Source organism: Equus przewalskii, chromosome 5 (genome assembly GCF_037783145.1).
Source record: "Equus przewalskii isolate Varuska chromosome 5, EquPr2, whole genome shotgun sequence".
Lineage (NCBI taxonomy): Eukaryota > Metazoa > Chordata > Mammalia > Perissodactyla > Equidae > Equus > Equus przewalskii.
The window spans coordinates 15,485,712-15,512,539 of NC_091835.1; the positions used below are offsets into that span (position 1 = coordinate 15,485,712).

Genomic DNA, 26,828 nt, shown 5'->3' on the forward strand with positions numbered 1-26,828 from the left:
TGTTTGTCTATTGAAAGACGTTATTTCATCATTTTGTGCTGTATTCCTGTCCTCTTACCTTATAGAGCCTGAGTTCTCCCGTCTCAGGAGCAAATGATTCATTAATGGCAGGCAGCCAGAACCTCCTGCTTCCTCTCAGACCCTCGTCCTGGCAGTGGTAGGCGCTGGTTGCATTACAGGTGCTTTTCTGATTGGTAGTGTCTAGTTCAGATGAAAATACCTTGAGGTGTGCATGCTTTTTCTATTGTAGTATTTCACTAATTGATACTAAATCTCATAAGAATTCAATGCACCAATGAAACCAAGTCCTGGGAACCTTTAGCTCTCAAAATCTGTTTTTTTTTTTTTCCTTTTTTTGGTTCAGAAATGGATAGAATTTTAGTTAGGTGCAGTATTCTCCACAAATCTTTGATATCTTTCTTCCAAGGCAGTGAGTTTTGGGAAAGGCAGTTGAGGGAAATTCCTTAGATATGGGTAGATTTAATGTTTCTAGTCTTCCTTCTGCCCTATTCTTTCAAAAAAAATACTAGGAGGAAGGATTCTTCTCTGTACTTCCTAGGGTTTATCATCAGTTTGTTGATTTCTTTTTTCTTTTATGAAGAAGATTGGCTGTGAGCTAACATCTGTTGCCAATCCTCTCTCTATGATATTTTTTTTTTCACCCATAAAAGTCTCCCAACTTTTATAATATCCTGATGGTGTAATTATAATAATTCTAGCTTTATATATATCATGAAATAATTTCTGTGAGTGATCCTCCCAACTGAAGCCACAAAAATGATGACTAAAATTAGCACCTCTTTGCTGGACAGGCATGAAAAGGATTCCTTAAAGGCCAAACATGTGAAACAAAAGCAGGAATTCCAGGAGATCGGCGAACACAAAAGCACTTTTTCTCTCTGTTGATTTTTACCAAACACTGGAGACCTAGAAGTTTCTCCCTTAATGGCTGTGCAGGGGGGCAGGAGATACAATTCCATGTCTTGGGCAGGCACTAGCCACCACAGGAGACTCCTGCATGAAGGTGGGACCCCGAAAGATAGCTCCCTCGGTGAAAGGGTGAATGAGAAGTCAGCTTACCATCCCAAAGGGGACAACAAAGAAACATGTCTTCACTGGGTCACAGATCTAAAAAGAGAAGGGCTTGAATCTCCTTAGCTCCAGAGCCAGGCTCTGCTGTGCCAGCCCCCCTCCCCTGGAAGTTGTTGATCACTGGAAGAAAGTGGTTTTGGAATTGAGAGGAACAAACTCACTCCTGGCTAGGATAGTCAGGAAATACTTCTTAGAGTGAGATTTGAGCTGAACCTGGAAATAAATACAGGATTTCAGCAAGCAGCGATTGAAGAAAAGATTCCAGGTGCAGGGACCAGCTCAAGAAAAGGGTGCAGTCAGGGCGAGTAATACAGTGATCAACCTACCACACTCACTCGCGTTATACAGCTAAGTATAGCAAGGACATTGTTACGGTACTCTCAGAACTCCTGTAAAGGTTTTGTTTTGTTTTCTGCGTCTAGGAGTACTTGTTGGAGCGTTTGCAAGTTATTTACATTTTGAGGGATAATTTTATGAAAGTGTATTTTCAAGACCACTTTTCTTCCTTTCCTGCATGAATGTCTGTTTTGCAGTTTCCTAATTATATTTGACATTGAAATTGAACTGTTTTTCTGGGCGTCAGTTTAGGAAAGGTTTAATTTACCATAACCATTCTGTACTTACAATATATAATCATATCAATAAGTAGAGACTCGTGTGTGCACGGCCCTGACTCAAGCACTCAGAGGTTAGAGCAGATACCCCCCCGGCCCTGCTTTTAAGGAATTGACAGGTTAATGGAGGAGGAGGGCAATAAGGTTTATTAAAGAATTAGAAGATGATAAAAGCAATTTTGTTGAGGAGAACAACTCGAGATATATGCTGAAGGATACCGAGGGGAGAGTGTTTCAGATGGTGGACATACAGTAAAAAAATAAAAGTGCAAAGATTTCAAAATGAGATTGAACATGGGAACGGAAGTGAAAAATAACAACCAGTGAGCTTCGTAAGTGATCAGGTGCATACTGTGTGCATACATGTACAGACTTGCATTTGTAAGTTTAGGTACCAGAGCAGAGATGGCACGTCCCCAAAAGATACCTAACCACAAGTGGCCCATAGGGTTTGGGCATTGAATTCATGGCAGCAGTTTCCACAAGACTAGAATATCGAAGAAATAACAGCTCTTTCAGCTGGTTGGACTACTGCCAGCCGTCTTCTCTTTTGCCCTCTGAAATGGGAGGCTTAAGTCTGTCTCCTCATGACCCTGTAGAGAACCGGAGTCGGCTCTCAGCCATTTCCAAGGTGATGAGAAGATTGTGTGCACCCACTGACCCTTGTATTGTTCAGTCAAGTACAGTGAGCTGTCATGTTCATTTTACTTGTGTTTTAATTTTATGGCTATTGCAGTTTGACATTCATTTAATAAGCATTGAGTCTTTGCCAAAAGCCAAGTACTAAACACAGGATTCATTAATTCATTCAACAAAATATGTATAATGGCCCTCCTTAGTATCAGGCACTGTACTTGGTACTGAGTGTACTAGGAGTGAATAAAAGAAACACACCCTGTACCCATGGAGCTTATGGTCTTTTAGGGGAAAGTGAAATTTGAGAAATAAGCACAAATAAAAATGCTGTCACCATTGTGATGAGTACTATAACTGAAGGAATGCTGAAGGAGAGAGTTAAAGGAACCCTGTTTTTCATCCTCAGAAAAAGTGATATTTGTGCTGAAGTCTGAAGGATGAAGAGGACTTAGCCAGAGATGAGACGGGCAGGGGGTGGGGGCTGGGCCAAGGAGAGGCCTTGCTAAGCACCTGAAGCAGGAAAGAGCTGATGAATAAATGGATGAGAAGGACATGGTCCTGTTCTCTGAAATTCTCTTATAGTGCTGGACGTACCACCAAAAGCGTTTAAGTTGCATTGTGACAGGTATTGTGTTAGTGGTTTGGGCCAGTGCTGACTTAGTGTGCTGGAATCATGCACTCTGGGAAGGCTTTCTCAAGTGGGAGATAGTTAAGCCAAATCATAAGGATAAATGAGTATTTATAGGAGCATAGGGAGAAGGTCTTTATATAGCAAATGGGTTCAGAAAAAAATGCCTGTAAGCTCTTGATGTTACTAATTTTGAGGGGTAACTGTAATATGGGTATTGTAAATCATTTCTAGAACATTAAGCTCAGAGAACATAAATAATTGAAATAAAATGCAAGAATGATCACATTCAGAAAATGGTAGATTTTTAGTTTTGTCTGTTTTATAACATTTTAATATGGTAAATTGACCGTTTTGTTACCCTGTCTTTTAAAGATTGGCATATGTAGAAACCAGCTTTTGAAAGATTGATTTTTTTTTTTAGGTATTTATTGTTTTTTAATTATTGCGAAAAATTTAAACATGGGAAAAGAGAAGATATAATGAATTACCTGAATATAACAACATTTTTCCATTGCTTCACTTTTTGGCTGAAGTATTTTAAAAACATGGCATTTTCTCCCAAACATATAAATATGCTTTTCTAAAAAATAAGGATATTTTCCTGTATAACCATAAAACCATTATGAAACATAAAAAGTTAACAATAAATCCTCAATATTGCCTAAACCAACCTATGTACAGGTTCCCCAATTATCCCAGTAAGGTCCATATAATACATTTAGTTGAATCACGTCTCTTTGTTCTCTTAATCTGGAATAGTTCCCTCAACCCATCCCACCTTTTGTTTTTTCTGTACATTTTCTTGTTGAAAATGGGGCTATTGTCTATTTATTGTCCCACCTTTTGAATTTGTCTGGTATGTCCTCTTTCCCTGGATTTCCTATAAGCTGGAAATTGTCTAAAACTTTATTTTATTCAAGTTATATATTTATTCTTTTTTTAAAAGTATAAAGAGGGGCCGGCCCCGTGGCTGAGTGGTTAAGTTTGCACACTCTGCTTCAGTGGCCCAGGGTTTTACCTGTTTGAGTCCTGGGCGCAGACATGACACAGCTCATCAAGCCATGCTGAGGCGGCATCCAACATGCCACAACTAGAAGGACCTACAACTAAAAATACGTGACTATGTACTGGGGGGCTTCGGGAGAAAAGGGAAAAATAAAATCTTAAAAAGAAAAAAAAGAAGTATAAAGAAATACAATACAAAAGTCCCACACTTTCACTTCCAGGATAACTTCTGTTCCTTCTTTTTCTCCCTCCTGTCTCCCTTTTTCTTCCCCCCCCCCCCCCCACTGCCCTTCCTCTTTCCACACAAGACTATAGAGTTAGAAAATTCTGCAGAAAAATACAAAACAAATTGAAAGTTCCTCTCTACTTGTCCCGAAAGTTAACTACTGTTGATTTTTCCTTTCCATATGGAAGCGTTATGCATTTACCAACATGCTTTCTATGTAACAGTTTGATTTTTTTTTTTTTAATCACCTCAGAGGTGACTTTAAAAACAATCTTTTGGACTAAAATGACTCATGCAGCTGTCTCGATAATATTCCACTATTGAACTTCAGACGTCTAAAAGAATGTCTTTTAAATGTAATTCTCAAATGATTCAAACTGCTAATAGTTCTGTTTTATTGCCACTAAATTACACGATTCGACTTCTTCGCTTGGAGACTCCACACAGACAGCCGAGGAAACCGATGACTATCTGACTGAGTCCAAACAGGAGCTCAAGAATCCCCACAAGCAGGAGACCTAAAAATACTGAGAAATGGATAATCCTGTATTTGTTTTCTGTAGAATTCAAGCTGTTTTTCCCCCAGTTGCTGGCCATGATGTCGTTGTTGGTGGGATTAGCGAAACCAGTAGAAGTTACGCAAGATTCATTGAAGAACCACCGCACATTGAAGGATTCTAGATGAATGTCCCTGGAAAATTGAAGGAAATGATAAAAATAAGATACTCAGGAATATCACTGACCATCAAAAGAATGTGGCATTGTGCCCAGAAAAGGACAAGTCTAGTAAAACAGAAAGGACTTTTGAAATATTGTGCCCAGAAGCTATGGCTAAGATCAGGGTTTCTGAGCGTGTGTCCATGTAGTCGATAGCTATAAAACTTTCAGTCGTATGTAGCCCATCATTCAAGCATTTCCATAGTACCTACTCTTAGGTTGAACTATATGAGATTTTCTTTGTCAGAAATGGTTGAATATCAACAGTTTCATGTGGTTCAACTTCTACTTGCTAAAGGTACAAGAGAATAAAGGAGCGGGGACTTTCAAGGAGCTCTTAGTGCCAAACTGAAGTGTTGCATCTGCACTTAAACCAGATGTACAATTTTTACTCACGAAAGAGAGGTATGTCTATTCAAGTGATTTGTGCCCATTGTAGCAAGGTGTCAAAAATGAGAAACTTTTAGCCCTAACATGTCTATCCCGAGATGCTTTTTCTTTGGTTTATGACAGACTAAGACTAAGTGTTCTGAGAGAGTTTGCATTTCTGGATGCCAACAGCTGGCGTTCGACCTGGGAAGACCAGTGTTTCAGCAGGTGGAATGTGAGTATGCGTTTGCAGTTTGCAGCAAGCATAGGATCACTCTTTTGTGACCGTTTACTCTGTCACTGTCTGTCTCCCCAGCTAGAGTGGGAATCCTTTGCGTGCTGTCATCTCCAGAGCTTAGCCTGGTGCCTGGTGCATGGTGAGTTGTCATCTGCTGAGGACTGAATGTGCATTGCATCTGTGGCTGAAATCTCTAATGTTATACTTAAGATCTATCAGTATAGAGAACTTATCTGGAGTTTGGTTCACAGCTGCAGTATGCACATTTTAAAGCGTTTTCTTTTTTCGTGTAACAAGATAAGGGAAAAGGAGGGAAAAAGGTTTTCATGTAACTACAAAAGCAAATTCTGGTTATTTTCCAAACTGAGCAGCATACTGATAACTAATGAATTGGGTGGTTCTTTTCTTCCACTTTTACAAATTGTGCCTAGATTCAGGCACAGAACCATCTTACAAGACTGAAATGAACCATTTACATGTAACTCCAGTATTATTTGTTACTACCTGACTCAAACTGTTGATTCATTCCCATTCCTACAGTATATTTATAGTATGTCTGCATGAATCCAGGAGCTGCTTTTTTTCTTTTAGGGCTTATAGATTAGGCTCTAGATTTTATTTGTTGGTTTTCATTCAGTTTTTAAAATTATAAAGGTAATATATGCTTGGGGCTTAGAAATTTTAACTAGTTTGGAAGTGTAAAACATCAATGCTCCCTTCACTCCTCCAGGGCATCCGTCATTACCATCTCCAAGGAGGAAAGTTAAGTTTCTGGTGTATATTTCCAGACACTTTTTGTATACATACGTATGTGCACCCATAGATTTTTAAAAGACGAGGATAAGCCATCTGAGTCAAGTACTCCTTTTAGACAAGACTGTACCCAAAGCATTCTAATGCAGTGGTTCCTCCATTTCCATGAGATGGTGTCAGTTGGGATTACTGTGCTGAATCCCTAAGAATCTGTTTGACCCAGTAATTTCATCAAAGAAAAACATGGCACTGTGTCAACACACTTCTAATCTAACTAGCTGCAGCTATGTCAGACAGTCAGTGAAGGGCAGATTACTCACCTTAAGTTTTTAAATGAAAATTCACAACTGGAAGTACTGTTGCCTTGAGAGTTACAGATGAGAGGACCTTCTGCGAGAGCCTGGATAGATACCAACATGCAATACACAGCACCAATGACTGTGATTATATTCAAAAGCGAGGAAAGAAACATCTGAAAAATAAAGTAGGCACATTTGCACATGTTATGACATACTCTTGGTCTGTTTCAAGTTTCAGCAGCATATGCAGTCTTTTCAATCAACCGCTGCCATCCTCTGGTCACCCTATAGTCCTAAATCTTAAGCTCACAGTTTGACTAAGTATGAGTTATAAAAGAAGGCAGAGGACAAAGTCTCTGCCATTTGATTAGACTCACTAAAAGATTGTTAGTCTTGCCACTGTTTCTGAAAATTCTGAACTTTTGTATCTCCAAGCCTTGTCTATCTCAACTGACCACTGAGATTTGCTTCCTCCTCCCTATCCCTTGTACTTCCTACTTCATAGACCCTTGACTAGATCTTAACCACCCACGTTTTGATGTCTGGTCTCTTGACTCCCAAATCTTTAATCTGGATTTGGCCCTGATGTTGTAAGTGGCCAGTAGTCAGCATCCTGCGGTGATCAATCAACAATGTAGTGTTAGAACAGACTTTCTCAACCATGGCACTACTGGCATGTGGGCATGTAGCTGTTGGGGCCTTTCTTGTGTGTTGTAGGATGTTTAGCAGCATCCCTAGGCTTTACCCACTAGATGCCAGTAGCACTCGGACACACTTGCCCAGTTGTAGCAACCAGAAATATTTCCAGACATTGCCAACTGTCCCCTTGGGGGCAAGGGATGCAAGATCACTTTTGGTTGAGAACCACTGTGTTAGAGGGCAAAGATTGTGGGCATCTAAGCATCTTTCCTTTCATGACTCAGAGTCGCAGAAGGCAGGAAAACCATGAAATTTGGCAACAGGGAATCTTATGGCCGGAATGAAAGTTGATGTATGTGTGTGCTTTCCAGAAAGTAGCTCTGTTGTTTCAGTGAAGTCGTTAGTCAGTGACAGTTATGACTATTTTAAAATCTGCAGAAATAAAGTGAAGGGATAATTTTCTAGAACAATGGGACAACACTGCAGTTCCCAGAGGGTTTGCGTATTGTGCTCTTCAGATCTACCTTTGATGAGTAGGCAGGCTCAGTGGCTGCCTCTACAGTGTGTGTTGAGGGACCTTGGACTTTACAATCCTTTCAATAACCCCAAAAGATAGCTATTGTTACTATTCTCATTTTATGGATGAGAAAACTGCGGTTCACGGAGGTTGACAAACTCATCAGGGTCTCACGGCTGTTAAACACTAGTGCTCAGGGTTTAATCACTACAGTGTACTTCTTCCAGCTGAGAGCGCAGAATCGTGGGTTTGGAGCCTAATTCAGGTCCAGATTCTTCCACACTACTGTGGCCTGTGCAAGTTAGTTAAATTTGCCCATCAAGAAGTGCCGCTCTTTATATGTTGGTCATCTGTTATTTCTGACTTCTCATCACTACGGAGGGACCTGGCTTTGGAAAGTAGTTCCAGGGATCGGCATTTTCCCTTAGAGTGGGGCTTCATTTAAATGACTCAGCAAAACCAAAGTATTCAGAAACAAAATCAAGAACTGGAAAAAGGGAAGGAGCAAGGAACAGTTAAAATAGGGTACAAGCCTTGGTGACCACCCCCATCCCTCCCAAGATCTGGCCTTTGTCACTTTTGTGCTGCTTTGGTCTTATCTAGGTTTCAAAGACAGGAGGTGTGACTTAAACACCAGTCCTCACATGACTACCGCCAAGTGAGAAAGTGGCTAAGAACTCTTGATTGCATCTAATCAACGTAACTGGCGATTGTAATTAGGGAGTCATCACCACTATTATTATGAGCATGAGCAGTGTTGTCCAGGGCCCCCCAGGCCCTCCCAGAGCCCCTGCAGCTCCTCGGCGTGTAATAATCTGTAATGTTGCTGAAGCAGAAATTCCAAGTCTTTCCAAGGTTAGAATGGGGGAGCAAAACCTTCTGGTGAGTTAAGCCCAAAACCTGCGTGAAACAGTGGCTTCGTTATTCTCAACTCACTGTGTCCTCAAAGAAGAGAGAAAACCTAATCACTGAAAAGGTGACTAATTTGTCTTGAAAGGACACGTGCAGGAAAGAACAGATTCTTAATGGAAATATGATTTGGGAGAAAAATCAGTGTGAGGGTTCTGATATTTTTGAGTTTAGGGATTCAGACATATCCCAGGATGTCTTTCTCAAGAATGTTGTGGGACCGGCCTGGTGGCACAGCAGTTAAGTTTGCACATTCTGCTTCAGCGGCCCAGGGTTTGCCAGTTTGGATCCCAGGTGCAGACATGGCACCGCATGGCAAGCTATGCTGTGGTAGGTGTCCCACATAAAGAGGAAGATGGGCACGAATGTTAGCTCAGGGCCAGTGTTCCTCAGCAAAAAAAAAAAAAGAGGAGGATTGGCAGCAGTTACCTCAGGGCTAATCTTCCTCAAAAAATAAATAAATAAAAATAAAGAGCACATCTTTAAAAAAAAAAGAATATTGTGAGTACAGTATAGAGGTAATGTGAAGTCAAACTCCAAATTATTATAGTTTAAAAAGAACAGTGACAGGGAAAACTGAAAACTAATATCTATTGAATAAGTGCAGTGTATCAGGAACAAAGAAAGACCATAAATACATAGCAGAGTAATTATAATCCTAGATAAATGTCAAATGTCAGAAAAAGGTAATTTTTAAAAATATATTTTCTGTTACGAATATAAGTATGTAGTATGGATATAAATGTGTACCCTTTTAAACAGTGATTCTCACCCTTTGGAGCACGTTAGAGTCACCTATGGTGCTTTTGAAAAATCCTCATGAGAATCTGTGGGGGCCACCAGGCTTTGGTATTTTTAAGATCTTCCCAGCTAGTTCTGATGTTCCCATCAGGCTGGGAACCATCTCTTTAAGGCCTCACACTCAGCCAAGAATGTTTACTGTGCCTGCTTGTTTATCAATCCACCCCTTCCTTAGAGAATTAGGAGGGCCCTCAGTGTTACTTCATAACAATGCTCATGGCAGAAACAGTGTAAAGATGGTGAATTTTGGAGTCTGATGGATTTGGATGAAAGTCTACCTACTAGCTGTGCTACTGGCAGGTTATTTGCTTTCTCTGAGGATCAGTTTCTTGGTCAATAAAACAGAGATCATAATATTTCCCACTTAGGGGCTTTGAGAGAATTAAATAAGATAGCGTATTTGAAAGTGTTCTGTGCATAGTGACAGAAAGTTAATAAATATTAATTTACTTTTAACTTAGTTACAATTTTATACATAGTAGGCACATGCTAAATGTTTGGAAAAATAACTGTTGTCTCTTTGTTTAATTAGATAAGGACAATTATCATTCCAATCCCAGCAAATCAATCTTTCATATGCATGGGAGAACAGAGGATACGTTTCTCTAAGTATTTTATACACACCACAAAAGTAATAAGTATTTGAGTATTATGAAATTGATCACAGCTCTGAGTGTGACTTCTAAATCGCCTTTCTTTGAAAAACCTTTAGACTGGTGGAACTGAAGATTGCGGAAGGCTCCCTAGGGTGGCTCCAAAGCTAAATCTTTATGGAAGAAAAAACAGCTTCACACTTTCCATATCATATAATCGTTCCAAACAGCATGTTTCTGAGATGTGTGCCTGCTGCTAGCACATACGATGCGGTAGATGCTGCTGCCTCGGCGGCTCTGCTTAGATGTCTGTAACTGCTCGTGAGCTTCTGCTCCCAGCCCGATCGCACCACACTCACCCCAACTTTACTGTTGCAGCATGCTCTTTTTCTTGCTGCCAAGGACATTGATGTTGCTGGGATGACCTGGAAATTACATCAACAGGAAAGAGGAATATTATTACTTCTATCAGATGAAAAAGCAGTCATCTCCACCCTCCATTTCCCACCAGTTGTGGGAAGTCACAGCTCAAGAGAACAGAAAGGATATTTGGCAATGTCCTTGATCTTGTGAGCTTTGTGATCCCCGTCTTGACCACAAAGATTAAAGAAGGGAGAGGGATGGTGGATTTCAGGATAGCAGTTTCAAACTCTTCCATCTACATTCTTACTTTACTCTGAATCATCTTTAGAGAGATTTGGATTTTAAATAGATTAGAATGAATTATTTATTATTTTGGAAGGAATGGTTCTGAAAGAATTGGTTACATAATCCAAAATTCCCTTTTTTTTTCAGTTACTATAATCTGAAGCCACTTGTCCAATTTCCCAAAAGTTGTATGAATTAATCTGGCAAGCATCCAGAAAGGAAATTTATGATTTTGTTTGTCTGGCAGTTGGGAACTAGGAATTCTGTCACCACCCTCTCCCACTTCCCTAACTGTCCTCACTCCCAGGGTCACCACCACCTCGCTAGGACCCAAATTCTCCACATTCTCCTTTCTGCTCCTACCTCCATGATACATGATGATCTTACTTTACATTGATATGCAGAAATCTTGTATTTACTGTATTCTATGTCAACGGAAATACATATTGCTGAGTAAAGCTGTAAGAAAGGATGCCACATTCTCAGAGCTTAGGTTTAAATTTTTAGTAATATCTAGTCAGCAGCTATGACTAGAAATTCTTACTGGGAGAAGTTTCATTGAAGAGTGGATTGTGAATTACTTCCTCCCACTTAAGAAATATTAGCTAGAAGGTTTTCTTGCCATCTCAGCACAGCTGCCCTTGAGTAGTTCTCTCTTTCCTTCTGCTCTTGTTTTCTAACATTTTCTTGAGCTCTAACTATGGGCCAGGCGCTGTTATAGTGCACATACATGTTTTAGTTCATGCCAGCCTCATAACACTTCTGTGGGGTAGGTGTTCTTGTTATCCCCATTTTGCTGGGGCAGAAAATTGAGGCACAGAAAGTTAGAGTAACTCACCTAAGAAAGTGGAAGAATTGGGATTTAAAGCCAGGCATTTGGGTCCCAGAGTCCAGACTCTTAACCACTCTTCCACAATGGCCAATTTTTATAATTCTCCTCCCTTCCTGTATGGAGTTTCTTCATTGTCATCCTCCCCACAACCACCACTGTTACTCATCTCATTGTCCTCCTTCTAACTGCTCCTTCCCTGCTTCCTTCTTCCAAGACCATGTCTACCTTTGTTCTTTCAGAACAGTTCTAAGATTTACGCCTTACGAGGCAGCTTTCCTGACAGACTTCACCCCACTCTGACTACGTGCTGACTCCATGTCACTTGTGGAGAACGCTTTGTATTTTTATCAGGCTTTGCTGACATATTGCCTTGAACACCAATACCCTTATAATTCAGAGGTCGCACATATGTATGGCAGCCCAGCCACTCTGGGGCATAGCTGAGAGCCTGGAATCAGAGGGCAAAGAAATTTTAGCCCCCAAGTAAGTGTCAGCATTTATAGATTAAACTTCTTTTGTGGTGCTTATAAGCTATACTGACTTCAGAGCTTAAGGAACAAATCATGTAGAGCAGGAACTGGCAAACTATGACCTACCCACCTCTTTTCTATAAATAAAGTTTTATTAGAACACAGCCATGCCCATTCACTTACAAATTGTCTGTGGCTGCTTACACAAACCAACGGTGGATTTGAATAGTTGTGACAGAGACTGTCTGGTTCGCAATGCCTGAAATATTCATTGTGTCACCCTTTACAGAAAAAAATTGCCAACCCCTGATTTAGAAAATTAAGGACTCTATTAAAAGAAAGTTGGAGCAACATTAAATTATAACTTAAATGGATTGATCATTCCATTTCCTTATTGATGTAAATTAAACTCTGCTAACTAATTTGAGGACTAATTTATTTCAGAGATGCTGAATATTTACCTTCATAGATCCCTTCCCTTGCAAAGGGATTTTATAAAGTAACAGTAACTTTAGTATATGAATCCCCACCCAGCTGACTTCATGGCATGTAAACACATCTTTGTGGCCATTATGAGTAACGATAACTCACTGTGTTTCAGCCATTTTGCCCATTCAGAAGTCTGGAAATTAGAGGGGCTGTTTATATTAAAATGTGAAAGTCTGTGGGTGTGACTGAATTCTAAATCTTCCAGATAAGCTGTCAAAAATGAGTCATTATGAGAATACTCTTTCGCTTCAATTCTTAAGCATATTTGAATGAGTGAGTTTTTGTGAAATTAAGTCTTGATAGTCATTTGTTTTTATAAAGAAAAGAAGTAGTAGTGTTCATTTTTCCTTACGGAAACCCATCCTTTATTCAGTCTTAGAAATAAGGTATATGATTTTACAAATGAAGTGTATACAGAGGAGCTTTAAGCCCTTAAAACCCTGATAGAATTTAAACTTTTGGGCGTCCTCTAAGTACTTGAACATGAGAGAAACACACAAAGCCATAGCTCATCGTGAATATGAAAACTACATTTTGCAAATGCTTGTTACACAAAATACCTTCTAATTTGTTTAACATTCAGCAATTTGTTCTCTGTTCAGACTATAATAACTGATGAATTACCATTATGTAGTAAGTGAACTCAATGAGTAAGCATGGTTAAGATCAGGCTTACAATTAATCTCATATAAAATAAAATGGCCTTAATATTTTTAAGAGCAAACGTTTCAAGTCTCTTTTTTAGTACTTGGAAAGGGAACGTGTATTGATTTATCCATTTAGCAGATAACAGTTGAGGATAATTAATTACGTAAGACTTTTAGTCATGGTTTCCAAAGACAAAAAGCTTCCCCTCTGTTTTGGGTAAGTCATAAAACCATAAAATGAATTATTTTCTGAAGTGAATTCCACAGTTTTTACTATCAGCTACTTCCTGCAAAATCTCCTGTTTTGGAAGCAATACTAATTTAAAATGCTACAGCAATTTTGGACAGATTTCAAGAACTATGACAAAAGTGCTTATCACAGGCAGTGATTTCTTCTTTTTTATTAATATTTCTATGTATTTACAAGTACATTGAGAGTTCAGTCTTTTGAATTAGTCAGTATTTTGACAGATGTTATAAAGGACATGATTCCCTTTGAAAAAGATCTTCTTCCACATTCTCTGCATAGCCAAGGACCATGAAAATACACCTGTGTTCTGAGCCCTTCCATCACGTACCTGTTTGCTTGTGAGCCTAGAGTGGAGTCTGGGGCCCAATGCATGAACTGCCTATTGAATTTTTCAAAGAGTTGTTTGCTTCTTTGATGACATTCTACAATACTGAGTAACAGAGATGGCCTGGTGTGATACCCTTTGTTAATATTTATTGAGAGTGATAAAAAGTAAATTTAGTCATGGGACAAGGAAGTCCAGATCCTCTGAAACTTTCACAGATTTATGTAAGCTTTCTGTGTTTCAGCTTCCTGGTCACTAAAGTTTATGGATTCAGTTACGGATTATATCTTTCCTCTCTATCAGCCTGAGACAGATGTTGAGGATTATGGTGCTAATATTGGTGGAAAACAGAGCTTTGCAATCAGATAAATCTTGAATTGACTTTCACATCTACTGTGTGACTTTGTTAACATTCCTAACGTTCTGTTTGCTGGTCTGTTAAAATGATAATAACCTGCTCAGCCAGATTATTATAGAGGTTAAATGAGATAACAGTGTAAAGTATGAAGCCAGTTAGCACTTCGCACGGTGTCTCTCTGTGTCTTTCTCTGTCTTCCCCTCTCTCCTTCCCCCGCCTCCCAAAAGAACAACACATGGAATGTATTGGGCCATCATCACCTCAGCCTCCTTTCATGCTAGCAAGACATTTTTTGTTTAATTGTGATGGAGTTTGTAGTAGAGCCAATTTGTGGCTAAAGCCACAGGAGTTATTCTAAGAGGATTGTTTTAGCATAGGAACTTTTAGAAGCTCCATGGAAATTGCCATTATTGGTTAGAATCCGACAGCTGCTCCTGCCTTCTGGTCTAAGCAGATGCAAAGGAAGCTTAAGCTATTCAAGTAGAGAGAAGCCTCTAGAAGGGCAGAAAACAGACACATGCATTTGCAGTGGCATCACTCTGTTGAGCTCTGTGGTTTCTCTCAGCCTGAGGGAACTTTCATGGTGATTTGAAGAAATAGCCTAAAGCCTTCCAAAAGCTTTTTCTCTAAGTGGCTCTTTCTACCTAACGCAGGGTGAAGAGATTGCTCATGATGTCAAAGGAAAAGAAACCATCGACTTTTGGGGAATGCTTCCTAGAATGACTTTTTGATGCCAGAGTGGCCTCAAGTCCAGTGTACCAGCCAAAGGACAAATTTTTATCTAAAGTTTAATATATAATGACTCAAGAGTGTTTTCCTATAAGTCTGGGATAGGACCAGCAGCAGTAACTCATTGAAACACACATCCAAACAAAAACTCATTTCTCAGCATTAATCAGACCCCCTTAGGTAGCACCCAAGAGGTAAGCAAAGAAAAACAAGCCTCTTGAATGCTGAGTGTTCCAAGTTCAATATCTACATCCCCAGTTTATGAATATGAAAACAAAATCACAGAATAAATGACTTGCTCACAGTAACATATTGGAGACAGAACTGGAGCTGAGCTATTGTGCCAAGTCTGAAAACATTATTTATTCCTCTACACAAGTGGTCTTCCCCAGGCCTACTCCATCAGAATCCCCAGGAGAAGGTCTGTAAATCTACATCTATTACACGCGCCTCAGGTGATTCATGATCAGGTACCTTGGGGAGTTCTGTACTCAGTGCTCTATGGCAGACTTCAACAAAGGTAGACCGATTAATAATGATCAAACTTAGCATTAAATAAGCACAGTGATGTTCTGGGCTGTATGTAAGATCTAAGTCTGAAAGTCCCTGAAGTCAGAGAGCCAGGGTTTAAGTCCCAAATCTCTTAGGCCAACGTTCTTCGGTGCAGGCAGTGCCATATTTGTCCCTCACAATTATCATCCAGGATATTCATCGTGCATGGGAATATTTCTTCCCATTCCTGCGGAGCACTTCCTGCTCCTACTCTATGCCCTGTAAATACTTAGAGACTGATAGTGGCGAAGGAAAGTTGAGGGAATGAAGTTAGAAGGTCCCTAATGCTAACTATAAAGCTTGGAAGAGCAGCCCTAATATGAAGAAATGTGATCCATAATAACCCAACCAACTCTTATCAATTTATTTATTTACTTTTTTGCCCAGCTCCCTAGCCTATACCACATAGTTTATTTAAATTGTCACTCTTCACTGATAACCATTATAGTCCACATACCACTGCTCCTCACTTATCTTAGCCGAGACATAGCTCACTGCAAGGCTGAAATGTGGTCTTCAGGAGTTTGGTAAAACAGGCAGGCCTTTCTCTAAATCAAGTCAAATAAATATTACTCACCATCACACCTGCTCCAATAATTCCTGGGAACCACCACTCAAAGCAAGAGATGGGGTTTTGAAAAACTTGGTCTGCATCAACTAAGCTGACAATTAGCGGTATGGCGTTGAGAATTACCCCCAACACAAGTAGAACCAGCAGGCTGAATCCATTGCAGGATGTCCATCCTTCACAGCAGGTCATGGTCACTTCCTGATTCAGTCAGTAAACCTGTCAAAGCGACTGTTTGTGTGGCACTGTCTTGCCTTTTATCCTCAGTCTTCTAGTTAAAGTTTAGCACTTAATGAAAAATGAATTGCTAAAAGAAGATCAGAGTCCAATAGGGCAGGGCATTATTATAACTATTATGGGAAGGGAGGATAATTTTACATTACGATAGGGTGGGGGAAGGAAGGTGGAAAAAATCTATAGCTTCTATTAGATAAATTTATGCATGAAAATAGACAGATGAAAACTTGAAAACTAAAAGAAAAAAAAGGACAGGTTTAAGATATGCTCTTCTAATATATTTTACTGTATGCCTTATAAAAAGTAAAAACGAGAATATCCAGTTAATATAAACTGTTTTTTCCTGTTGTATTGATATTATTACCAGCTACACAAGTTCCTTATTTTGAAATTGTTCATCAAGAAAATGAATGTATATGAAATTGGGAGAAAAATATTTCCTCTGCTGCAAATGTTCTTGATTAGCCAAAATGTTAGGGTTCAGTTTTGGGGTGCATGCTCACATACACAAATTTTTTTTTTTTAAGATTCACCTGAGCTAGCATCTGTTGCCAATCTTCCTCTTTTTGTATGTGAGCCGCCGCCACAGCATGGCCACTGATAGACAAGTGGTGGAGCTACGTCCATGCCCAGGAACTGAGCCCAGGCTGCCAAAGCGGAGCATGCTGAACTTAACCACTAGGCCACTGGGGCTGGCCCCACAAAATTTTAAAAAAAAATTTTAATGTCATATTATTCCAGTCTTGTAGACTACTCCATTTAGAGGTAGCCCACCTGAGACTTTGGGAGGTTTGGTTAATGCTACGAGACTGAAAGTGTTCAGCTATGGAAACCGGAATGAAATACAGGAATAGGAGAGACTAGAGGAGAGATTATCACATCTTATTTTCCTCGAACTTTGAGCACTTACTTGGTTTCGTACAGTATCATTTCTGGTCTGTGGTTCCATATTGTCTCCCTACTTGTGAAGAGTTTGTGAGGTCCTCAAGAAAAGGTTCTATCAGTTGGGTTACCCTATAAAAGGTTCTATTGGTTGGGATACCCTATCTGCTTTAAAATACAAAAGTTCTCACTTATGCTAATTGCCCATCATGAATGACTAAGGGGCTGTGCTCATGGTAGTTACTGAGAGACCCAGACCAACAGAGGCACCAACCTTTTCTATCTCAGCTTCCACAATTGCAGAGGCAGAGTAAAAAGATGTGGTGAGCTACATGCTGAGTCTTAACATTTCCATCCAGAAGAGATCCATCTCACTTCTGTTCATATTTTATGGGCCAAATGAGTCAATCTGTAAGGCTTGAGTTCAAGTGGGTGATGAAATACAAACCAGTGTGTGTCCAGAAGAGAATCAAACTTTAGGCAGTTCTCATACCAACCATGCGTGCCTTCTACTTCTGTGTAATCCCCGTCCCAGCCCAGAGCACGGATTCGGCAAATGCTGTTGGGAATGATGAATAAAGGGATGCAGAAGTAAAGTCAATGGAGTCCATAAGCTCGAGCATCATGGGCTTAGAGAGTAGCACCCTGACCTTCAGAAGCAGGAGGGCATTTTGAGTGTGTCACACTGGGCGTGTCTAGTAATAGGCACTGAAACATTACTTCCTGGTTAGAGTCCAAGCAGAAAATGATTCTTGGTACCAAATAAATTAAAAATACCCCACCCATTCCCATAACATACAAAACACTGAAGACGATGGGGCCGGCCTGTGGCCTAGTGGTTAAGTTTGGTGCTCTCTGCTTCAGTGGCCCAGTGGGTTCGGATCCCAGGCACAGACCTAGTCAACTCATCAGCCATGCCGTGGCAGCATCCCACATATAAAATAGAGGAAGATAGGCACAGATGTTAGCTCAGGGCTAACCTTCCTCAAGCAAAAAAGGAGGAAGACTGGCAACAGATATTAGCTCCGGGCTAATCTTCCTCAGCAAAAAAAGAAAAAACAACAAACAATCAAAAAAACCAGTGAAGATGACTGAAAGAACACCACTACAGAACACGACACTACCATGGGGTTGACAAAGAGAGATACTTCCATTTATGATTTGTATACTGCATGGTTGATGTTTCTAGAACAATTACATAATTATTTTACAAAAATTAACAATTAAAAATCACCCTCCCACTGAATTATACAAATTATATGATTATGTAATTGTTGTATAAATAAATTATATAATATTACTGAGTTGACTGCATGGGAAGAGGCAGTTACTTATTTTAGAATGTGCATTCTGCAATTTCAAATCCTTTCCCATTATAAGGTGTTGAATTAAAGAACTGATGAGGTATTGGTTTATTTATAGGGACTTGAACTGTGGGACTCTACCTGACTCTGAGAATCAAGAGTCTGATTTCTAGACTCTTTGCTGGAAGACTAAAACTAAGTAAGTAGCATGCTTTGCTAGTGGCCATAACAAAACTTATTTCCACTCGGGTTTGGTACTCCTTAAACTATGGCTAAAAGTAAGTATCTGAAGAATTATGTAAAAATATAGAAATATAGTCAGTAATTTACAAAGAGGAAGACATTTAAGAATAAAGCTGAAAAAGGAATTAGCTTATAACTGAAGAGAAGGAGTATGGTAGACAACTTTTGAAATATCTTCCCAACTTATATGCCTCTTTCTATAAAAACAACCCCTACAGTTTACATGAGTAAACTTCCCGTATCTTATTTATATTATGGACCTTTGTTCCCTTGGCCGTTGTTAATTGGAAGACAGCTAGATACAGAAGCTAAGCTCTTCCAGTCTATCCCGGGAGCTTATAATTGAAAAGAGACACTAGTTATTTTCTGTTATGCATGAAACGGGAGGACCTGTGTATCAGTTAGGATTAGGGTTTAGTTGCATGTAAAAAGCAATTCAAAATAACAGCGGCTTAAATAAGATAGAAATTTAGTTCTTCACGTAAAAGAAGTCTGAAGATAGGTACTCAAGAGCCTGAATGGTAGCTCCACTTCCTCAAGGATCTTTCCAACTCATGCATCCACAATCTCTGATCTCTTTATTCTCATGATCAAAATATGGTGGCCATAGCTCCAACCACCACATCTGCTCTTCACTCAAAAGGATAAAAGAAGAAAAAGGCTCACCTTCTTCCTTTCAGAGAGCCATTTCATTGGCTAGAATGTAGCCATGTGACAACATTTGGCTGCAAGGGAGTCTGGGAATAATGTAGTATTTATTTCAAGTGATTCGTGCCCTATCAAAATTGAGGGGAGGGGACAGGAGACAGAGTACACTGGGTAGACAACTAGCAGTCTCTGCCATATCCTACAAATTCATGAACATGTCAGGAGAAACAGAGAAACCAGTCTAGAAAAAAGAAGGATGACAACAAGGAGAAAGATACAGATGTGCAGAAAGAAGTGAAAGACTACATGGCTTTAGGGGGAAGCAGAAAAAGGAGAGCTGCCTGGCTTCTCAAAGCCTTTCTACTTCTTGATTTCTCCTCTATGGAGACTGACTGCAGGTCCCGTCTTGGTTTTCTGTGAGATGCTTCTCTATTCTTGTAACAAATTATCCCTTTAATACTACATTAAGTGGTTTTCTATTTTTTTGTAAACAATAACACTGAAACTGAAAGTTACTAAAACCGAGGATAGAAAAGTATACAAATAACTTGTCACATGCCACTCTAAAGCAGCAAAAGGAGTTCAGAAAAAGGAAGGATCCTATGAAGATGGCCAGGGAACTAGGATTCCTCTCAGCTTTGGAGGATGGCTAGAATCTAACACAAAAAGCTCGTCAAAAGGCCGTGTCTTGTACTAGTGTCAGTTGCAGAAAACCAAAACTCTTCTAGCTATGTTAAGCAGGAAGAGATGTAATTGGGAAATAATGTGTACAAAATTGTTGGGAGGGCTGGAGGGGTAGGCTCTAGGCTGGCCTCCAGGAATCCCTTCCAGGACATGACTTCTTGGACATGACTGCTGAATGGCTCCAGGGGAGCCGCTGCCTCTGCAGTAGTCAGAAAGGCAGGGAAATCAAGAAACCACTTCTAGGATAGTCGAGTTCAAGCATGCACCACTACAACTACAGTCCAGCGAGCCATTGTCACTGGTGCTGCCCCTGCTCTTCTGCACCCTCAAGGCTAGGAACTGGCCCTGGAACACTGAATTTGACTTCTGCTGCCACTGCAACTGCTTCTTAACTTCCGTAAAACTTATATCTGGACCCAGGAACATCACTGCAGGGGAGAAAACTCAACACCCCTCTCCCCAGACAAAAGTAGCAGGAAGATGGCCTCCACCTCATTTCTGTCTTCCATATCTCTCAAGGATCAATCGAATTGTTCAGTGTGCGGATCCTAGATGCAAAGTATTCTGGGAAATGTAGTTTTTAATCATTCCAGCCTCCACCATACAAAAAGGTATACTTGGAGGATATTGAATGGATATTGAGCAAGACAATTCACCCTAGTGATCTTGTTTAAATTATACGGAGAAAACTTTCTCTAGAGTTTCTAGGATTACCATTACATGTACTATTTTAAATAAGTTGAGTTATGTTTGGACTTCCGTGTCCTGGATGTCTAGAATGTCTATATGTTTAGACTTACATGTCTAGAATGACATGTAATATTTTTAAAACAAGTCAAAACTACCTGTTTAGTTCAAATGAGAACACCTCAAGAGTATTGGAAAAATTTGTTTCTTCAAGGGATGGAGAGAATTAATGTATGAGAGAGAATGGAGTCCCAGCCAAATTGTATTTGTGCCATTGATGAAAACAGAAGGCGAAGCCGGAGCACCTTGTTTTGTCCTCTCCCCATCTCCATTGCTCGCCCCACAGCCTCCTGCACACCAAGTAAGGATTGTAGTCAGACACCAGGGACCACCCTTCCTATGGTCTTCTGCTCAGTCTTCTCAAGTCCTATCCCTGAGGCTGCACCCTATGAAAGTTTCATGTGACCTTAAGGTAACTCCAACCATGCACCAAGTATACCCCAGTTACCCTGGATAACTACCCCAGGAGGAGTTCATATGATATGAATGGGTATTAAACACCCATCCATGTTCTGTCAGGTGTTCTCTTCTAAACACACTCCAGTCAAATCAGTTGAGGGTTTTATTAGAACACAGGCTTTATATGCAGACACAGCTATCTGTCCATCAACATTCACACTTATCTTTCGTAGTAGAGAGTTGTTGGGAAGTGTCTGCCTAGCCATGGACTACATTTCCCAGCTCCTCACGCATCCAGGTCAGATCATGTGACTCACTTTTTCTAACCAAAGGGGAGCGAGAGGAAGTAAGTTGTGTCACTTTGTAGCTAAGGAGCTTAAGAAGTGGTGGGAGTTGTCCACTCTCTTCTTTTCCACCTGTAGTGTGGAGACAACCAAGCTACCTTGGAAGTCATGTGTTGATCCCTGAATGACTGGGTGGAGCACAGTTCCCCCAACCCCTTCCTCCTCTGCCCACCCAGAACTGCTCAGGGTGATTGACAGCAACAAGAAATAAATGTCTATTGAGTTAGGTCATTGTATATTTTTGTGTCCATTTGTTACACTAGCTAGCATTACGCCAATAAATGCAGTGTATCCTTTGTGTTTCACCTAATAACCTTCCTGAAGTTTGCAACATGTTGCCAAACATCTTCTCCATCACTCCCACCCCTATTCAAGAACGACATCAAAACCAAATCAAAACCAAGACCGTGAAATACTGTATTTTACTAGTGTTTTCTTAAGAAATTAAATTTAGGAAAATTAGAGAATACTAGAAACTGTAAGAAATGTATAGTATATAACCAATATAAGTAGGAACACAAGTGCAGAAGTTCCACAAAGAGAAAAGTATTTCAAAAGAATGAAATATATTAAAAAGTATTACTTCATTCCACCGAGCTCATTAATGTGAATTTTTGCACCCTCAGGAGCAAACCATGGTCTGTTTTTGTTGTAGAGTGGATTTTGATCGATAGATCGTAGTAGACTGAGGGTTGTTTACATATAAATATAAACAAATTCTAGCGCCCATTGTAACCAAGGTACATAAGAGAATCTGTGAGGGAGAGAACTTGTGAACTTAGTTTTGAGAATTCAATGGATTCATATGCTGCTAAAGCTCTAAAGGTCCTTAGAGATTCTTAGCTCGACCTTATTATTTTATAGATGGGTAAGTAAGACGGTAAGACTTAGGGAAGCTAAGGTGAGTTACTCATGGTCAGGCTGCTCTGACAGAGCATGGACTTGAATGTAGGACTTCTGACTTCTACTCAGGTGTCTTTCTATTAAAATACAAGCTTGATATTTAGGCGAACCAGAAGAGATGAGAGTTCAGGATGTCTAAGGACTTAATCACAGGAGTGAGCCTGGCCCCCAGCCGCACCTGCCGAGAGACTGGGCTGCCCACCTAATAGTAGCATCGCTTCTTGCAACTGCACTTCTGCTGGCAACAGCCCTTCCCACAGCCACACAAGCCACACAAGCCACAGCCACAGGAGTGGCGGCAGCAGCAGACCACAGGGACACTGCAGCAGCCCCCACAGCAACCACAGCAGCAGGGGCAGCAGCCGGAGCAGCAGCCGACCCGGTAGCATCTGCAGGTGGTGCAGCTGCCACAGCCGCCACCACAGCCACCACCGCAGCCACCACCGCAGCCACCACCACAGCCACAGCTCTCCATGGTGTCAGTAGAGAGGACTCAAGTGAAGTGAGGAGGGAGACTCAGGAAGTGAGGGCAGTCTGGTGCCGCCTTCTGCTGGAGGAGACCCTTAAATATCATCTGTGGCTTGGGCTTGACTCAAGCACATGACTGGTTCTCTGTCGTTATTTAGATCAGTTTCCCTGGGGGAACTGGAGTGTGCCTGTGGTTTACTTCCTTCAGGACTTTCGGCCTTATAGAATAGCTTACTTTAGTTCTGAACTTATTTGTTTTAAAGGCATGTTTACATCAGGACCATGAGGGTCTATTTTACTGAAACCTTTGTTTTCTGCATAACCAATGCAAGTCTGACTCTGAAGTCTTCATCTAAATTGTAAGTATGATTAGAATTCTGATGTCTAATCTTTTCCATTCTTATCCAACGGTCTTCACTGATCCTTTAAGAGATGGTACAAAGAAATACCTTCTGAGATTGATGTCTTTACCAATTAGAGGCCTCAAAACTAACATTTCCAGGGCCTGGCTCTGTGGCCAACTGGTTAAGTTCACGCACTCCACTTCAGCAGCCCGGGGTTTCGCTGGTTTGGATCCTGGGCACAGACCTGGCACCACTCATCAGGCCATGCTGAGGCAGCATCCCACATGCCACAACTAGAAGAACTCACAACTAAAAATACTCAACTATGTACTGGGGGGCTTTGGGGAGAAAGAGGAAAAATAAAATCTTTTTTTTAAAAAAAAAACAAAAGAGCTAACATTTCCAAACCTCCCATGTCCCAGATTCATGGAGAAGAGTCTATGGGATGTTTCCCAACCCTTTTTCAGCCTTTCTCCTTTCTCAGGTTAGTGCTCAGATTCTGAGAATAAAAGAAGGATATGATGAGAGTCACTCAAAAGTTAGCAAAAAGATGACTCCTTCAGAAGAGCAAGACTGTGGGTCACAGAGTTAAGACCTGGAGCAGCTCGTGCACTGCCAGCTGTGTGCAGTCCCACAAGTGTGAATGAGTACACGTAGGTGGGCCCACCCTGGGGTCTGTGCAGCCCAGGAACCTGAACTACGGTCTTTCTCTAGAGCACAGTGACTTTCCACTCAGGAACATAAACAGGGTGGCAGGAGGAGCTGGGAACACATATTCAATATAATTTGTATTTGGCAAATTAGACGTGCCTTGCCTTTGAAATAGAACAAAGTGGAGTACAAGTCAATCTTGTTTGTAAGCTACAGGCCCCAAGGAGACTGCAGTTGAGTGGGAGGCCACGGACGAACAAGTCATTTCAGTGTCACATGCTGAGCACCGTGTTAGACGCACGTCCCAGCGATGGCCCTCAAAGAGGAGGTCTCTATGGGAGATGATTCTTCAATAATTATGGGAGTTTTCCATGCACCCAGTGGCACCCTTAGATCTGGGCAAGAAGATCTCTGGGCCCTGCACGCTAGGGTCCCACACACCAACAACATACAAAAATAGATCTATTAAGGAGAGGCCCCTCTGCCGCTTAGGATCCAGAGCTCAGCCTATAAGCCTGAACATCTGCCATCATGAGATGACTAACTCCACTCGGGCCCCAGGAAGTGGTGTCCACAGCTCTCTCTCTGTGTCTTTGAAAGAGGAACTGACCACCTCCCACTGTCCTCGGGGTGTGTGGGCTGATTGCCTCAGGGCATGTGGAGGAGGGTTTGTGTGGTGGAACTACTTAGGCAAGAGAAAAAACAGATTGACTTGTCAAATCCTTCCTCTCAGCATGAATACAAAATCTTCTTGTATAATACAGGATCGTTTCCAGGAAGGACTGGCAAGCATCCATTTTCTTGCTTCTCTTTGTGTTCTAATTCCTTGTTCTGGAGGTATTCACATGTTAGCCTGGCATTTGCAACAGTTGCGTGAGGTAGCTGAGCAATGTTTACAATATTAAATAATTCATATCTGTCTTGGATTTATTTACATGTAGGTCTAGACATAACATACGTGAAATAGGCAATTGATTCTTTACATTGGCAATAAATGCACATTAAACACTAGATTTGTGAATACTTTTACCTCGTCATTTATTTGCTAAAATTTAATTGCATTTTAAAAAAAATAAACATTTCACTTTTATTTAGATAATTTTATTTAAAGTGTGGATATTTGTTAATTATAATTTGATTTGTCATTTAATTTTCTGGGTAATTTTGAAGATTTTTTTCAAGAAGTTAACTTTTAAGCACGTGACAAATACTTTAAAATTTTTTTACTTTTATATTTCCTATGTTTTGTTTTGATGAAAACACATTCAAATTTTGCGTAGTTTGAATACTGATGTGGGCTCGGTGAATCGAGGAGTTGAAAGATTTCTTGGACTCTCAAGCTCTGGCAGTAGTGCTCTTTTATTCAGAGAATAGTATGGAATAGCACGGGGACAGGACCCATGGGCAGTAAGAACTGCAGGCATGGGGACGAGACCCACGGGCAGTAAGAGCTAAATTTAAAAAAAAAAAAAAAATTAGAATTGTTCTTTCCATATCTGTTCTTGAAAGGAATATATTGACAATAAGATGCCACACCATGGAAAGACAATTCTTTGCCTATCAAAATATTAGGAAAGACCCTTAGAAAAACTGATGGGGCCCTCCAGCATGGAGAATGTTGTCAGGAAAAAATGCCCAAAGCTCTACAATCAAATCTTAGTTACTTGCTGTTCTAGAAATTAGCACATAGTTGTCATTATAACCTATATTTCATTAACCATAAAACAAAATAATTTATATGCATAATTTTTTGTTTCATTTTCACAGATAAGGTTGTAATCAAAGTTTTTCCAAAATTATTTGCTGTGAAACTTTAGTTGCTGTTTAAATACATTCACTTCAAAGGTTTTTTTCCCCCTGTACCAATTATCCTCGGGTAATGGAGAGCTCCAGTATTCCAGTTTTAAAGATAAGGATATTGAGACAGAAAGAGGTCAAGTATTTTGCCCAAGGTCCCCCAAGGAGTGACTTGAAGCTGATTTTTAAGCCCAATCTTGGTTGCCTAAGTGCCTCAGGTGACAGGCTCTGTCCATTCTGTGCATGAAGTCAGAGAGGGTACCGTCTACACCTGCGACATCACTCCAGCCCACCAACCAGTTTGCTGGTTTTGCTTCGTGTGTCTCAGTCCTTTCTCCTGTATCCGGGCCTCCCACTCCATTGGGCCCCAGGATCCAGGTCCCGTGTTAGTTAGATTTGCTTTCCTGGCTGCTCCCTCAGCCCCCAGCCCTCACAACTCCAGATAAGAGACCGATAGCTTGGCGGAACCTTGTTCTAATAGGCGAGGTTCCCTCTGAGCCCACAACGGACAGGTGAGGGGTGTTGGAGGTGACGTCCCATATCCTGCTCCTGTGACATCATCGTGATTATCTTGAGGCTGAAACCTTGACCTGATCAGCTGAGCTCCTGAGTCAGTGACAGAGCTGGGCCATTACTGCCTGGCTGCCAGTCTCTTTCTCATTGCCGGCCTGTGGATCCATTACCTGGGTTCCTGCCACAGAGCTATCACATGTTCCATAAATAACTTTTTAATATGCAGTGACTGGTGACTGACACGTAACCTTCTTATCATGAACGTAGTTTATCATGCACTCAGGACAATGTCATAAGGTATATTATTTCCAGACTTTCTGTTACCTTAACATGAAAATTGTATATTATGCCCTTCCAGGAGACCAGACCTTGTGAGTACACAGAGAATTCTTAGTACACAGTCAAAATTGAGGCCAAATTTTCATGGAGAGGACATAGACAGGAGACCAAATTATCTATAATCATGTGGATCCGATTGCTAGACCACTCAGCACTGTCTTCAACTTAGATTTCATTAAGCCCAAAACCGCTAATTGTCTATCTTATCTTTATAGATTTTGCAAGAAAAGGGGTTATTCAACCTCTCTCTGTAGGCAGAGATTTTTTTCCCATGTAACTAAGCTGAATGTGTCCATGGTTTGAGGCTGGTCCTCTTTGTCCACACAATAGATGGAAAACATCTGGCAAACATAAGAAATCAAAGAACCCTTCAGATGTTGACTAATAGTCACCAAATTACCTTTATAGTAATCCCAGA

General features: G+C 40.6%; 2 protein-coding genes across 2 annotated transcripts; both read right to left on the reverse strand.

Moving 5' to 3' along the window:
• Positions 1-3,381: 3,381 nt before the first annotated feature.
• Positions 3,382-16,140, reverse strand: TM4SF20 (transmembrane 4 L six family member 20). Its single transcript, XM_008514178.2, has 4 exons — positions 15,917-16,140; positions 10,399-10,464; positions 6,602-6,753; positions 3,382-4,895 (listed from the first exon to the last, which is right to left on the reverse strand). Exons 1-4 carry the CDS (start codon positions 16,097-16,099, stop codon positions 4,613-4,615), a joined length of 684 nt encoding a protein of 227 aa, XP_008512400.1. The 5' UTR covers positions 16,100-16,140; the 3' UTR covers positions 3,382-4,612.
• Positions 16,141-22,500: 6,360 nt separating this feature from the next.
• LOC139083197 (small cysteine and glycine repeat-containing protein 9-like) lies at positions 22,501-22,773 on the reverse strand. Its single transcript, XM_070618160.1, has one exon. It carries the CDS (start codon positions 22,771-22,773, stop codon positions 22,501-22,503), a length of 273 nt encoding a protein of 90 aa, XP_070474261.1.
• Between the last annotated feature and the right edge of the window lie 4,055 nt (positions 22,774-26,828).

Excerpts from the sequence above, each read along its gene's own strand:
- TM4SF20 (XM_008514178.2), bottom strand. The coding sequence starts at position 16,099 with ATGACCTGCTGTGAAGGATGGACATCCTGCAATGGATTCAGCCTGCTG. Across the intron at positions 10,465-15,916 it reads TTATTGGAGCAGGTGTGATG|GTCATCCCAGCAACATCAAT; the intron begins GTGAGTAATATT and ends TGTAATTTCCAG. Across the intron at positions 4,896-6,601 it reads TTTTCATTTAAAAACTTAAG|GGACATTCATCTAGAATCCT; the intron begins GTGAGTAATCTG and ends TCAATTTTCCAG.
- LOC139083197 (XM_070618160.1), bottom strand. The coding sequence starts at position 22,773 with ATGGAGAGCTGTGGCTGTGGTGGTGGCTGCGGTGGTGGCTGCGGTGGT.